This window comes from Schistocerca gregaria, chromosome 4 (assembly GCF_023897955.1).
Source record: "Schistocerca gregaria isolate iqSchGreg1 chromosome 4, iqSchGreg1.2, whole genome shotgun sequence".
Lineage (NCBI taxonomy): Eukaryota > Metazoa > Arthropoda > Insecta > Orthoptera > Acrididae > Schistocerca > Schistocerca gregaria.
Genome location: NC_064923.1, coordinates 29,501,409 through 29,518,364, shown reverse-complemented (window position 1 = coordinate 29,518,364; position 16,956 = coordinate 29,501,409). Strand labels below are relative to the sequence as shown.

Sequence of the window (16,956 nt, the reverse complement as noted above, 5' to 3'; positions counted from 1 at the left end):
ATGCCTAGAGCAGAAAAATGTTTTAACATCTTAAACAACAGGTGGGGAGGGGGGGAGGGGGGGGGGGAGAACACTGCTGGTTTTCATCAGCAAACCATGAAGCAGGATGTGTCGTGTGGTTATTTTACAGCAACACGGAACACACAAATTAAAGTAGAGTCATATCCCATATATAGATTCAATGAACTGTTCACACAGCTTTAATCGATATCTACACGCATTTTCCATAAGCATAGCATAGGAGCTCCACATGGAGCATAGCAAAGAACACCATGTACCACTTGTGAGGTCACAATTCCATTTGTTCTGTTATTGATCGAGATCACGAGTGCGAGTGTATACCTGTCCCTTTTTCCCCCTAAGGTAAGTCTTTCCGCTCCCGGAATTGGAATGACTCCTTACCCTCTCCCTTAAAACCCACATCCTTTCATCTTCCCCTCTCCTTCCCTCTTTCCTGATGAATCCACTGTGGGTTGTGAAAGCTTGAATTTTGTGTGTGTGTGTGTGTGTGTGTGTGTGTGTGTGTGTGTTTGTGTTTATTTGTGTGTGTATCAACATACTAATGCTTTCGTTTGGTAAGTTACATCATCTCTGAAGAGCAGCATGGTCAGTGAGCTAATAAGCCGCTTTACTAAAAACTAATAGTGAAATGAGCAAATGGATGCATACTACATGAGGTGCATAATTTCAAATCTTTTTATGTCTAAAAAACCAAATTTTACAGAAGCAAAAAAATGATTACACCTAACCTGACACTCTTTTCACAAATTTTAAAACGTCAAGTTGTTATGTGAGTTATACTTCTAGAAACATGAAAAAGCAAAATCAATTTGCACGTGTTTTCTTAAAATTTAAGGAAAATGTGTTGGACTTAATATGCTTTGATCCAGTTTTGTGATTAAGGAGGAAATAATAGCTGTTGGTGATAACGGAAGAGAAAGCTGAAAGAGGGAAAAGAAAACCAATTGTGTCCACCAATGTAAATCAGAGACAAGGTATGTAAAAATAGTTTTGAAATAAATACTGGGACTGTAAATCTCACAACAAACATTAATCCCACCCTGACAAAATTTTAATGAACTCTGAAATCTGTGATTTAATACAGTACTAAGTTAACATTCAAGTTTATGATATTCTTCCCCCCCCCCCCCCCCCCCCTTACTGTGATAAAGATCTTGACATGTCCATGTTCACACCACCATGCCAACACATTCCCTACTAAATGCCAAAAATAAAGTGAAAAGTGTGTCAGGTTAGGTGTAATCAGTTTTTCGCTTCTCCTGTAAAATTTAGTTTTTCAGACATAAAAAGATTTGAAATGATGCACCTCATGTAGTATGTATACTCATATAGTATGCGTCCACTAAAGAGAACAGGATCAAAGTGTTTCATTGCTGATTCATGTTCCTTCACCAATGAGACGCCACCTAAGAGCTAATAACAGGAAACAGACAGCAATGATCGTTAGTATCACATTTCAGTAAATAAAGATTTGGAATCAGCACGTGATTTTTTTTTTTAGCTGTTTGGGTTTGGACAAAGTTGTGTAAATACTGTTGGTAAATCAGTTATGGGCGATGAAGGATGTAAAGAACACTGAGGGGATGATCACAAGAAAGAGAAGTTTGCAGCAAAGAGTCTAAGGGGTAGGGAGAACCATTATTCTAGGAAAAAGAGCCAATGATTGTATCTTTCTTCAGAAGTGAGCATCAGTAGGTTGCTCAAATGTATAATGCAAGAGTATCAAAGGAATTAAAAGTAAAAAGATAGTTCTTTCAGAAAATATTCAACTCAAAATTTAACTTAGGTTTTGGAACACCTTTCTCAGATACTTGTAGCTACTGGCTTAAAATGTCTCAGACTGGCTACAGCACCCCAGAATGAAACATCACATAATCTCACAGATTAAGGGGAAAAACTTATCTGTGTCTTGTGATGGAGAAACCCCCGTAATTCAACCCTATGCTTTGCTATATAACAGACAGAGCTGCTTCCATGGCAAATACAGGTCCTTCCAAAGCTATCAATCAATGAGGCATTTTACTCATGTCAAATAAACTACCACACTCTCTGTGTATCAGATATGGATAACAAAAATCCGCACTTCCATTTCAGAGGTTCTGTTGAGGTTGCTTCAGATCTCTGTGATTATCTTAAAGAGTTTGAGTTCCCTATTGAGAATGATAACTGGAGACTTTCTGCAGATGACAGTGAAAGTCAAAATAAGAATTTCAATGTGGTAAATGCTTTGACTTTCTTTCTACTTAAAAAGATCCTCAGCAGCTCAAGAACATAACACTGTTTTTTTCCAGTAATAGGTCATTCATTTCTTCCTGCTGACTTTTGAAAAAAAATCTGAGATACTGACACCCAAAGATTACCATGATCTTTACAAAACTTTAGATTCAGTTCATGATTTAGCATGGAGGTTGCAGTATGAAGGACTGCAAAGCATTCAGTGAACATTTTAAAAAGATGTTCGGTATCAGTGACGTGAAACTAATTGTATTACAAAAGTCAATCAAAGATGGAAATGTCACGGTCAAAATAAAAATAAAGCCAACTTAGCTGAAACAATCCCTCCAACATATTCAGCCCCATTGTATAAACATGGAAAACAATGTGCTTTGTTGCTTAATCACCAGCAATTTCACCATACAGTAGAGTGAGCGAAGCTTTGCAAATGTTTTGGGGATGTTTGGAAGAGTATAGGAGATTTAGATTTCTATGCTGACATCATTGTTGCAGTTCCTACTGCAATTGGCAGTGAGGTAGAAGCTTGTATGTCACTTTATGGTTGCTTGGAAGGAGGAGGACAGTACCAAATTTGAAGAGACACCAACAGGATGGTCCTTCTGAATACTCTACAAATCAACATTTTTATCAGAAAGACATTGTGAACTGTGAAATGGTTTCCAGCATCAGTTGGCAGCAAAAAGGATGCTGTGAGCATGCTATACATCTGAATTTTTTGTGAAAACATTAATTTTGTATTAATGTTATTCTATAATAATTTTGGAGTAATTATTTTCGTGATTAACCACTTTTTATTTGCATATGAAAATGTATCAAACTGAATTTTGTCCACAGGTGTACATAATACAATCTGAAATGATGCTCCTCACAGGTAGAATGTGGTTATTTTGGTAAACAATCTTTCTTCTTCTATAGCCTACACTAATTAAATATTTTTGGTGGCCTGTCATTCTCAACAGGGTACTCAAACTTATCCAGATAATCACAGAAACCTGAAACAATATCACCTGAACTGCTGCCAACTTGATTTTTCTGTCCAGACACAGTTTTATTATCCATGTCTGTCACACACAGAGAGTGATAGATTATTTGACATTAATAATATGCCTCAATGATTGATAGTTTTGGTAGGACCAGTACCTGCTACATATCAAGGCATAGGGTTGTTGAATTCCTGCGTAAGTTGATGAAAAGTTCTTGCCCTTAATCTGTTAGTCAGAATTTGTGATTTTCCATTCTGGCTGCTGTAGCCATTGATGAGACATTTTAAGGCAGAAGCTACAAGTAATCTGAGGAAGGTGTTTTAAAACTTAAGTTAAACTTCAAGATGAATATTTTCTAAAAAAACAAAAAAACGCTTTTTTTTAGTTTTAATTCAGTCGTTATACTTGCATTATACCCTTTGAACAACCTGCTGAAGGAAGGTACAATTATTGGCTAATGTATGATGGTGGAAGATTATGTGAGCTTTGCACATCACTTTTTATAAATGCATGAGTTTTTACCAACTTTTACCTGTCTACACTGTTTTTTTCTACCAAGAGCGCAATAATCTGTTTTCTCAGTGCTTTTCAAATGTTATTATGAAACAACAGTGGGTCTTTTCCATTAGCTTACTCAGTACACACGTCTCCAGAGTGCAACTTACTATCAGTTTAAATTTTGCCCGTTTCCTTCACTTCTGACATATTGGAACTAAATGACATCCATTCATTGCCTAAGTCAGATAGTAACAACTGCTTAAGTGCTCTTTTCAGCACAGTAGCTCTGTTAGCCTTCCTTGTAATCATCATGGCCTTGATAACTTTATGAATGCTAATTCCCGTCTCTATAATGAAACTGTCAATAAGGTCAGGTCCATTAGTAGTGCACAGTTTAAAATATTTCCATTTTATCACATTGTAACACCCATCTAATGATGGCAGATGTACTTACATAAGTACTCTGCAATTCTCATACACCATTTGTGGTGAATGTGCCTAGGAATGTTAGTATCATTTTCTCCCCATTCAACTTTGTGTGTGTGTGTGTGTGTGTGTGTGTGTGTGTGTGTGTGTGTGTGTGTGTGTCTGCGTGTGTGCAAGGAAGAACCATGCCATTAAACTTCCTTTGCAACAAACACTCATAGCCTTAAGAGTATGGCTTCCAAGCCACACAACATTTTTCTGTAGTGTTTCTCACTTGACATTATTGATGATTTTTGTATGGACAAAATTGCAAGCCATACACTTAAAAGTCCATGAGTGTATGTTACACAGGAAGTTTAACAGCATGGTACTTCTTTGCACACACTCTTGTGTAATGACTGTGACAAAAAACCTGGATAAATTTGGGCTTATATGGAGGTCTACTGACAATCACTATTCATGTTTGCCATCTGCCAAGTTGAATAGGGATATGTGCAGATGGAAAAAATGCATGGCATTCTTTACAATTATTATCTCTCTCTTCTGCTAATGCATTTTAGTGTAAGTCTCACTGTGATAAATAATTCCCTGAATTAATTCAAATGGCACACAGTCTATACAATGTTCTAGAACATCCAGTGCCTGAGGTGCCTTTGCGAGGTATGTAAGAAAGAATGAACAGCAAATATCAGTGAACGAGTGAACTGAATGCAAGGCAATGCGTGTTTACTATCCCGTACATATTATGAATGTGAAAGTTTGTGTGCGAGTGTTTGTTACTCCTTTATGCCGAAACGGCTAGGCAGATATTGAAGAAATTTGAAATGGAGGTAACTTACAACCTCAATGAAAACACAGGTTACTTTATATGAATTTCATAGAAAATATTTCATAAATATGCACAACTACTGTGCCCTCTCGATTTTTACCCCCCTTACTATTGATCTGTAAGAATTATTATGTAATCTATGTAAATGGAAGTCTCTCATTACAACAGTAAATCATATCTGTGCAGCATGTACAGTTCATGATTACTGCAGCCTACTCACTGAAAATCGTTTCAATAAAGACATGTTGCTGCTCAATAGTAAATCACCTCATGTGACAGTCTTTGCCATTCCACTTTCGCAACAACTTTGTTAGAAAGAAGGCTGCTGCCACATCTTTGGACTGGCGTTTATCCTCACCATGGCAACCACTAGTTTGCCTATCGACTGTACAACTTCAGTGGAAAGAAGCCTGCTGCCACATCTTTGGAACGGCATCCAACTTCACCACGGCAACCAGTGGTTCCGCACGGTTCACTAACAGGCATTGAGAGGGAAAGCCATGTACTGCCAAAACGAAGTTCATTATCCTACATGTTTAAATATTTTTAACGCTTCTTAATTGACAATAGCTGTTGAACAAGCTAAGTTTAGTGTGTGTTTTTTTCCCTTTCTTGACAATGTTATTTTAACTAAGACATTTTATATTGTTATTTGACCTATAACCCACTGGTTAGTAATGACACCAGTCCGTCAGAAGTAGGCGGAGCCTCCATTATATATAGTAAGATGTGAACTGGTTTCACCAGTAGTGATTTTACCACCAGAAGGAAGTTCTTACTCACTGGTAATTCATCATTTTATAGCTTTATAACTTTATGTATTTTCTTTAATGTATGTAGCCCTCTAATTAAAGCTTTGTATACGACTTGAAGATGGAAGATGGCCACAGCAGTGGCCGAAACTGGTCACTGCAATAAATAAATTGCGATCACGACTGTTTTTGATAGTAAATATTTGTAACACATTGATCACTGTTCACTCCCAAAATGTATTTAAAAGTAGTTAGTTAATTTCTTAACCATGCTGTGCAAGTTGAGTGAATATTAGTCAAGCTGTTTCAAAGCTTTCGCGTGCTTCTCAGTACAGTACTCTCTGATGGCACCTTCCATTAAAAGAAAACAGGTTGACTTGTCCATAGAGCAAAAGTTTGGCCTTAAGGAGACTGGATAAGTGAGAAAATTATGGTGTAGTGACTAAGGACTAGGGAGTCGGTAAAAGTATGACTGGAGACTGGAAGAAGATGACAAAAATCGAGTATTGGTGTGTTAAGCAAATTTGCACAAAAACGCTGAAAGAAGGAAAAGTAAGAAGAAAATTGAGTTTAATGAGGTAAATGAAGCCCACTAAATCTGGTTTTGTCAGACAAGAGAGAAGGGCATGCGATTTAGTGGATCAATCTTGGAAGACAAGGCCTGAAAATTGTATGAAGAATTAAAACAGACTACTACCCAAAATTAGTGACATGGACTGGCCAACTTGATCACTGGAAAAAATACAATGAAGCCCAACGGCTTAGTATTTGTGGGGAAAAAAAGTAGCTGGTGACACAGAGTGTGACTCAGTTTAAGGAAAGTTTCAGAAATTCATCAAGGTTAAAGGTCTGACTGGAGAGGAACTGTACAACTTTTATGAAACAGGGTTACATTATTAACTGTTACAAACTACAAATCTTGCTTACAGGGAACAGTCAACCCTTAATTTTAAGAGGAGCAAGGAGAGGGACTCAATTCTAGCATGCAGTAATGCAAGAGGAGACCAACTCAAAACTTGACCTCATTGGAAAATAAAAACATCCACATGCATTTAAAGTACACTGAAATGGATAAACTTTCAGTGTGGTACCGAAACCAGTTGGATCAGTTAAGAAAGCTGTAGAGTTGTATTGGATTGTTTTTGAGAGAGAAGACCAGACAGTGAGGTAATCAATCTGGTCGGATAAGGAAAGGACGGGGAAGAAAGTTAGCCGTGACCTTTCAAATGAACCATCTCGGCATTTGCCTGGAGCGATTTAGGGAAATCACGGAAAACCTAAATCAGGATGGGCGGATCCGGGATTGAACCATCGTCCTCCCGAATGTGAGTCCAGTGCTAGCCATTGCGCCACCTTGCTCAGTGAAACCAGTCAAATGTCTGGATGAGCAATGCAATTTTCAAAGAATGGTTTCATGCAGTGTTTGCCTCATGGGCATCAGCTGAGCAGGTTTCAAGATCTAAAAACTGCCGAGGAATTCTTCTCTGATTTTGGACAATGCATCTTTTTATGGCAGCCCAAAGGCCAAGTTTTGGTTAGTCTCAACAGAAGATATAAGCACAAGCTGTTGTCCTACTTTCTTTCTGCTAATGAGAATGGTCAAGGTATTATCCAGGCATTAAGGAAAATAGAACTATTGAATGTGACAGGCTCCAGGAATGAGTCACAGTCACTATTGTTTGTTCATTCCTGGAGAAAATGCCTTGATCACAAGGGAATGAGTTTATTGAGCATCATGATGAAGCAGCTGATGAAAGAGAAGACGAAGAGTGGTTCCAAAATGATACTGAGCAAGACATTATGTCTGATGCAGAAATTACTGCTGCTGTCACCAATAATGAAGAAATTCATGAAAATGATGTTGAGGACTCCACCACACAAGTCCTTAAATATCTCATAGCGAAGGACTAAAGGCTGTCAGAACTGCCCTTCAGTAAGACTTTCTATTTCTTCATCATCTTTGTGATGAAGTATCAAAAAGCACATTGTGGTGTGAAAAACACCAGGACATAATGCATTTTTTTAAAAAAAGTTACTTTTTTCAAAGTAGGCTAGTTAATTTTTATTAGAAAAAGGTTTACGCCTTCATAAGGTAATTTTCTGAAAATTTTCATTAGTAAAGGTTATATATGTCTTTGTAAATCAATTTTCCTTGATTTAAGGATAAACTGAAATACTCTTAAGTTACTTTTATACACAGTTCATATATTAGGTATTTTCTTACGTTTTATTCGGCCAGTTTGAGTATAGCACTCTTTGTAACTGTTTCATCTTCCAGCACAAATAAAAGTATTTTATGATGAAAAAATCATGTATTTGTTCTTTTTTTTTTAGCACCTTTCTCATTAACTTGGCATTTTCACATACTCTGCCACCCTTCGGTCTACAACAGTCTGAATTTTCCGGACTCTACTACAGGGCATTTAAGTGGAACAGAATTACCTACTTTCATTTCAGCATAATTTAGGTTCAGGAGGCAAAAACTTAGTTTTTGTTTGTAAAAAGAAGAACAACATTACGTCTAATGATATTAATATCTTTGTAAAATGAAGAAAAGACAACCATTCACCAATAGCTTCCTGACGTGCGGTACACTGAAACATGCAAAAGAACAGTATTTACGCTAGCTATCGAGCTCTTGCTCTTTCTCTACTAGAAGTAAACACATTCACGCACACAGACAAACACACATGCACATGGACATGGCAAGACTGACTTTACCACTTACACTTGTTCTTTCTTTCATAACCTCAAACCTACTCCAAATCTGCTTCATCTGGTCCTTCTAACTTCAACAAGCCACCTTCCTAGATGTCTGTCGCCACCACTCAGATGGCTCCATAAATATGTCCTTTCATGTCGAGTGCACCAACCACTAACAGTATCTCCACTTTGGCAGTTGTCACATGTTTCATGTCAAAAAGTCCTACTTACAGTCTTGCCACTTGTGGGCACCACACTGACAGTTGAAAGCAGCAGTTGCTAAAATATACTGACAACCCTACTCCAGTCTTTATTCACAGACAGTATTCTACACGGCCCATCTGTAAAGAGATCTCCAGTGCCATCTACGCTTCAGACATCATTAAACCTGTTAACCAACCGCAGCACTCCACTGATCATGAATTATCACCCTTGTTAGAAATCCAACCACATCCTTCACCAGGGGTTTTGATTACCTCTTGTTGTGCCCCGAAATCAGGCAAATTCAATACAAAATCCTACACACATTACACAAAGTTCTGTTCTTTCGCTTACTCAACCTACAAATATTCTATTCAAACCCTGATGCCAACATTTCATTCCCTTGTGGTCGAACGAGGTGCAAGATCTGTCACATACACCCATCCATAACATCTTACCGCAGCACAGTCAAAAGAGGTTTCCCACCCAATAAAAGGCAGTGCCATGTGTCAAAGCAGTCACATATCAGATATGCTGCAACTACTGTTCAGTATTCTATGTGGGCATGACAAGTAACCAACTGTCTATCCGCATGAATGGCCATCACCGAACCACAGCCATCCAGTTGCACAACACAACACAACCTTGACAATCCATCTGCCGAGCATTCTGCACACCAGAACATAATGACTTCAACAGCTGCTTCACTAAATGAGCCATTTGGATACTACCTTCATGCACAAATTTCTTTGAACTATGTAGGTGGTAATTGTCCCTACAGCATATCCTGCAGGCTCTTAAGCTCCCTGGCATAAACTTCCACTAACTTGTTTCCCACTGCCTCACCTAACCTCTCTCTCTCTCTCTCCCTCTCTCTCTCTCTCTCTCTGTCCCTCCCCACCCTCATCCCTGTCTCCCTATTCATCTCCACCTTCCTCTCCTTACCTCTCTCCACTCCCTCAATCTCTTATATAATTTACCCTTTGAATTCCTTTCATCATTTTGTGCACCAGCCGAGTTATCTATTGAAAACCTGCGTCACACTATCTCACTAACTTCTCCTCACTTTGTGCATCCTTCACAATCACCTCCCCACCTCCATCTTTCCAGGCAACTGCTAATGATAATCAACAGTTAATCTTATAGTGACAACAGCTGTGTGCATTTGGGTGTCTGCTTGCGTGTGTGAATGTGTTTACATCTACTAGGGAAGGTGTGCTGCAGGGGAGTGTCATAGGACCGTTGCTATTCACAATCTACATAAATGACCTGGTGGATGACATCGGAAGTTCACTGAGGCTTTTTGCAGATGATGCTGTGGTGTATCGAGAGGTTGCAACAATGGAAAATTGTACTGAAATGCAGGAGGATCTGCAGCGAATTGACGCATGGTGCACGGAATGGCAATTGAATCTCAATGTAGACAAGTGTAATGTGATGCGAATACATAGAAAGATAGGTCCCTTATCATTTAGCTACAAAATAGCAGGTCAGCAACCGGAAGCAGTTAATTCCATAAATTATCTGGGAGTACGCATAAGGAGTGATTTAAAATGGAATGATCATATAAAGTTGATCGTCGGTAAAGCAGATGCCAGACTGAGATTCATTGGAAGAATCCTAAGGAAACGCAATCCGACAACAAAGGAAGTAGGTTACAGTACGCTTGTTCGCCCACTGCTTGAATACTGCTCAGCAGTGTGGGATCCGCACCAGATATGGTTGATAGAAGAGATAGAGAAGATCCAACGGGGAGCAGCGCGCTTCGTTACAGAATCATTTAGTAATCGCGAAAGTGTTACGGAGATGATAGATAAACTCCAGTGGAAGACTCTGCAGGAGAGACGCTTAGTAGCTCGGTACGGGCTTTTGTTAAAGCTCCGAGAACATACCTTCACCGAAGAGTCAAGCAGTATATTGCTCCCTCCTACGTATATCTCGCAAAGAGACCATGAAGATAAAAGCAGAGAGATTAGAGCCCACACAGAAGCATACCGACAATCCTTCTTTCCACGTACAATACGAGACTGGAATAGAAGGGAGAACCGATAGAGGTACTCAGGGTACCCTCCGCCACACACCGTCAGGTGGCTTGCGGAGTATGGATGTAGATGTAGAACAAGAGCTTGAAAGCTAGTATAAATACAGTTTCCTGTTGCACATTTCTATGCACCAGACATGTTAGCTATAGGTGAGTGGTTGCCTTTCATTTATTAGGGACTAGGCCCCATCTCCCTCACCCAGTACTGCTTGATGCTGCTACCCCCACTACAGGAGCATATCAAGCTCCATTTTCTGAAGAGGTTGCATAAGTAACTTCTGATGGGCTAGGATCTGTTTCATCGTGCTTCCTATGATAAACAGTTTGAACACAGCACGGCAACAAAAAGCACCATATTGTGTACATTTAACTACATACTTCACAAGCCACTGTAAAGTGACATCCCTAGTATTACTCACAAATACAGTGGGGGGAAAATGAATGACTTCAAGCCCCTGTATGAGCCCTAACCTCTCATAATTTCTCTTTGTTGTCCTTGCACAAGATGAACACTGGAGGTTGTCAAATTGTTCTGCCGCCAGTCTCAAACGCAGCTTCTCCAAACATCTTGACATAGCTGTCTGCAAAATAAAAAAAAAAAAATTAGTTTTCCCTCAAGGATTCCCATCAAAACTCATGGATCATTTCCGTAAACTCGTACTGACTGACCCATCTGGTAACACAGCCATGAATTACTCTGACATCTTCCTTTAGTCTAACCTAATTGGTGTACCAGGTACTAGTGCAGTATTCCTTTATCAATGTGGTACACATTATCAGAATTCTTTCAACACATCATAATTAACTGTTCTCCATAAAGTTCAATTCCACATTATTTCACAATGTTATGTTTAGATATTTACTCAATGTGACTGAAATTGCACATCGTTAGTACTGTATTTCAGTACACAGGGCTTTTCCTTCTGCCCATCTGCATTAACTTAAACTGATCCACATTTGAAGCAAGCTGTCATTTGTTGTACTACATAGATATTTTTTCCAAGTTATTCTGAACCCCCCTACAGTCATTCAGTGGCAATACAACACAACAGTGTCAGCAGTCAAGTCTCTGACTGCTGCCCACACAGTCATACATGGAGGAAAGGGCAGCTCCATCAAATTTCTTGGGACAGAACTCCTGAAGTGGTGAACATTTGTTATTTTACAATGTACTTAAGCTGTATCATTCAAAATGTTTGTAAACCATTCAAATATTGAAGAACCTATTCCACATGCCCAGGTGTTTTTTAAACTGTCTAAGATACAGTATCAAACACTTTTGTGAAATCTAGCAATATAGCCTCTACCTGTTGGCCCACTTACATGATTTGTACGATATATGTGAAAAATTAAAGATGCATTTATTAAGTGGTGGTGGTGGTTAGTGTTTAACGTCCCGTCAACAACGAGGTCATTAGAGACGGAGCGCAAGCTCGGGTTAGGGAAGGATTGGGAAGGAAATCGGCCGTGCCCTTTCAAAGGAACCATCCCGGCATTTGCCTGAAACGATTTAGGGAAATCACAGAAAACCTAAATCAGGGTGGCTGGAGACGCATTTATTAAGTGTGATGCTGTCTAAAGCTATGCTAATTTATGTACGGAAGCTTTTATTTCTCCAAGAAACTCATCCTATTTGAATTGGAAAAAATGCAAAAGGATCCTGCAGCAGACCTATGTTACAGTGGGTTATAATTTTCTCCAGCCGTTCTTTTTCCCTGCTTATACACCAGGAGTAATACATACTTTTTCCCAAGCATGAGGAAGAGGTCGCTGGGTGCTCCCTCTCTAGTATCAAACTGGAATTCTTCCAGGGCGTGTGTTTTATTGATTTTCCAACTGGTTCGGCTGCTTCTGAAGATCTGGAAAGTGTATTTCTGTGATGTTTGTCAGAGAATTTGTGTGGTGGCTGAACAATATACAGCTTCAAATTTTTTAAATGCAAGACTTTAAATTTTGCAAAAACAGACATAATGTCTTAGGGGATAACAGCAATCAGTGATTTTATGTTACTTAAAAACCGTCTTGATTGCAATTTTTTTTTTATTCATATGACCGGTTTCGGTTCATTCAGAACCATCTTCAGATCTGATATTTCAGTTACAAGAGTAACCCGTCCAAATCCAGCAATTTTCACATGCTACGTCACATAAAAAATGTGTAACCCGTCCAAATCCAGCAATTTTCACATGCTACGTCACATAAAAAATGTGACGTAGCATGTGAAAATTGCTGGATTTGGACGGGTTACTCTTGTAACTGAAATATCAGATCTGAAGATGGTTCTGAATGAACCGAAACCGGTCATATTAATAAAAAAAAATTGCAATCAAGACGGTTTTTAAGTAACACAAGACTTTAAAACTTGGCATTCCTTTAGCTGTTTTTCTTTCCACACTACAGTGGTTGACACGTGGCTGAAGAGTAGCTTTCAATCTACTCAGTAATTTTACATGGGTCCAAAATAGTCTACAACTTGGAAAAATCTTTCACTAACATAGCACAGTGGAAAATGTCGTTAAAGTTGAGAACCTAGGTGTCTCAGCTCAACTCTCTTCGATTTTAACGAAATTTTTACAGAACACCCTTAAGGGACTTGCATGAACTACTTCCAAGTTTCAGCTCCACCAGTAACCTGATGTGCATTGTAGAGCTGGTTCCAGTGAGCTATTTTCTTTGGAAGTCGAAACCTGCAACAAATCCTCAAGTTTTGATGCAAGTTGTTTCTGACCCAACTGATCAAGGGTGCTCCAACTTGCCACTCTCACAACTTTGTTCCTTGTAATATGCCTACAGAAATAACATAACAAAAGGTCATTTTTCTACAAAATATGCTTGAAGCCTTATAGATTCATTGCTGTACAGGACAGTACTAAACAATGAGTTCAGTACCATGTTCCAAAACATGTTATTGGCCTACATGGATTTGAAAGTTCTCACACTCCTATCGGCAGTAAATCTGTGGTACAGAGCAGCAAGATAATCAATTAAATCCACATAACTTTAAAAATGTTACCTAATCCGTATGCTGTTTAACTGTGCACACACTATGAAGGCCTAGAAAACAGTAATTAATTTTCTCTACAATTAAAACACACATTTAATTGATGAAGCGATTTATGCCTAGATGGAGATGCCTGGATATTCTTTCACTCTGAAGTACCATTATCTCACACTTATGAGTAAATCATGTAGCAAAAATCTACAAAAACATGTAAAAAAATCTTGCAGGCTTAGCTATACATGATACTAACATATAATTTAATATGCTTCAAAGGAATGTGCCTTCATAGTCAGAAATATCTACAAACAACAATCAATACATGGAATACATTCAGAAAAAAAAACAAGCATCAGAATTATGACAGTGTATAAAAGGGTAAAAAGATAAAAACACACTTGCACCAATAAAAATTTTGTGATCACTTGCCTGGTAGTAAGATCACCTTAAAATTTGGCCAATCAACATTTATACATCACCAAAGGTAAATCATTCCAGACAATAACAACACATGCTGTGTTGACATCTACACATTTTTCCTGGCAAAAGAGTAGCCATACAGACAAATTTATGCACAGAATCATACCATATATTCTCTCTCTCTCTCTCTCTCTCTGCATGCACTGCACAGATTTTCCTTTGCTGAAGTACACATTTGACAGGCCACATTTCAAGAGGACAACTTTGTTACCAAGGAATTACGCATGAAATTTTTTAACTTTCATGTGTTTTAACTTTTTTACTTTTTATACACTAACATAACTGCAATGACTATGCTGATGAATGTTAATAATGAACTCCATCCAATGAAGGCACTTGTAAGTTGATATTTATAATGACGAAGGCATGTTCCTTTGAAATGTATTTAATTTGGCCTAGTGTTTTAGCATCATGTGGCTGAGCCTATATCTTGAGCAAAGCCACAATTTTGCGTCAAACTGTGGATAAATACAAAAATCTGTGAAAAAGACTGCTTTGAAAACGAAACCTATAACTGTGCATCCTGCACAAAACATCTTTCCACAACTGAACATCCCACAGGCGTTAATATGATCTCAATCAGATGAAGTTTAGAGCCCAGTATTCCTGACTAAATACAACTTCTGAGCTGTTGTAAAATAACCTCTGAAATTTCACAGAGCTAGTTCAAAAGAGAGAAAAGTTATACAAAGCAAATGGTGATCAGGTTAAAGATGCAATTAAGAAAATTACAATAGTTTGTCCAGGAAAGCACAAGTAAACCATAGCTTGGTTGCTCAGATGACAACTAATTGATAAAAAACGCAAGCTTTACAGTAATAAATAATAAAAAATAATCGCATTCTGACCTTAAATCCTCAGAGATGGGTCTTAAAAAAAGGATGGAAGAGAGTTGATTGGTAAGAGGGTACATTGGCACTTTTACAACGCGGACAGGAAAGATATTTGTAGAAAACACACCGCAAAAGATTATGTAGTGTGTTGAAGATGATGAATTTTAGCACATTTTTACACACACACACACACACACTTCCATTAACAATACAATATTTAGTAAAAGTTACGTTGTGGACCCTCCTCCCTGTCCCTTTGCACTTTTCATTTATGTCACAACAGTCAAGATTTAAGAAACGAGTCCAATACGGCACTCTAGCCTGGTCCTTCCATAACACGTGCATCTACGTGAAAATAATGCTAACATACCTTCATTTCACAGAGGAGACATCAATCTGTGATTTGAATGACAAAATTAGGGTACGATTTCACTCTTTCAAGCTACAGCAGTTTCCGAATTAAATGATCCTAAAGAACGCACAGTAACACAGCACCATTCCACACAGACTTCTCGGGAAGCGCGAAGATTGACAGTGTATATTTTATTGAATAAGATGCTTTCCGCTTTAACAGAACGTAAAAATCGGTACTACAAAATTGTATAGCCACGTCTATATTTTTACGAAAATGTATTTTTTGTAACTGCCTACAATAGCCTACTTGCTACTCACCAAGCTTTTCCAAAATTTAAAAAAATTAACAAAAACTATCGTTCAAGAGTCATTTGAATATTGTCAATCACATTTCATCGACGAAACTTGCCGTAACAAATTGGCAAACAAATTATGGAAGCAGCTGACTATATTTAAAGTTCCTCGATAAACTTACGGTAAATGGGAATGTCAGGATCTGGTTTTTCTGTTTGGGCTTTCTTGAATAATCTTGTGCCTCTTTTATTGTGCAACAAAAACTTTCTGAAGTTTCTTTTACCATAACGCGTAGAAGACAAACTCAAAAACCTACATTGCATGCCAACACAAATCGACGCCATTTTCAAATTGACATAGCCAAACAGTAAACACCATCAAGTGAAATGGTTTGCATCCGTTACACCACTGCCAACCTTCCCCGCGCTGGTGTCCTACAAATGGCAACACAGTGAAGACTATCAATACTGTAAATCTATTCAGGAAAATACGAACTGTGATCATTTTGACTTCAAAAGTTGTAAAATGTGCACATCTGGATAATATGTTTTGCCCAGAGTTCAAAGATCTTTGATCTGTTTTCTGAGGGGAGTTTTCCAAGATAAATATTGGAAGATGGTCTGAGAATGAAAAGACGCATAATAAATTGTATAGCTCAACTTGTGTGTGTTACTTATTACTTGTTGTTGTGGTCTTCAGTCCAGAGACTGGTTTGATACAACTCTCCACGCTACTCTATCCTGTGCAAGTTTCATCACCCATTACGTACCACTACCTACATCCTTTTGAATCTGCTTAGCGTATATATCTCTTGGCCTCCCCCTACAATTTTTAACCTCCACACTGCCCTCCAATACGAAATTGAATATCTCTTGATGCCTCAGAATGTGTCCTACCAACCGATACCATCTTCTTGTCAAGTTGTGCCACAAATTTCTCGTCTTCCCAGTTCTATTCAGCACCTCCTCATTAGTTATATGGTCTACCCATCTAATCTTCAGCATTCTTCTGTCGCACCACATTTCGAAAATTTCTGTTCTCTTCTTGTCTAAACTATTTATCGTCCATGTTTCACTTACATACATGGCAACACTCCATACAAATAATTTCAGAAGGGACTTAATGACACTTAAACCTCTACTCGATGTTAACATACTTCTCTTCTTCAGAATCGTTTTCCTTGTCATTGCCAGTCTACATTTTATATCGTCTCTACCTCGACCATCATCAATTATTTTGCTCCCCAAATTGCAAAACTCATCGACTACTTTAAGTGTCTCATTTCCTAATCTAATTCCCTCAGCATCA

General features: G+C 38.3%; 1 protein-coding gene across 2 annotated transcripts in view; it reads right to left on the bottom strand.

Moving 5' to 3' along the window:
- LOC126267966 (39S ribosomal protein L41, mitochondrial) overlaps positions 1-16,063 on the bottom strand; it is a 79,461-nt gene extending 63,398 nt beyond the window's left edge. Inside the window, exon 1 of one of the 2 annotated variants that reach the window (XM_049973310.1) lies at positions 15,965-16,063. In XM_049973310.1, coding sequence (XP_049829267.1) covers positions 15,965-15,992 — 28 coding nt within the window. In that variant the 5' untranslated portion in view covers positions 15,993-16,063. Of the gene's footprint in view, positions 1-15,829 lie in introns of both variants that reach the window. The other variant, XM_049973309.1, reaches the window with a different exon arrangement.
- Between the last annotated feature and the right edge of the window lie 893 nt (positions 16,064-16,956).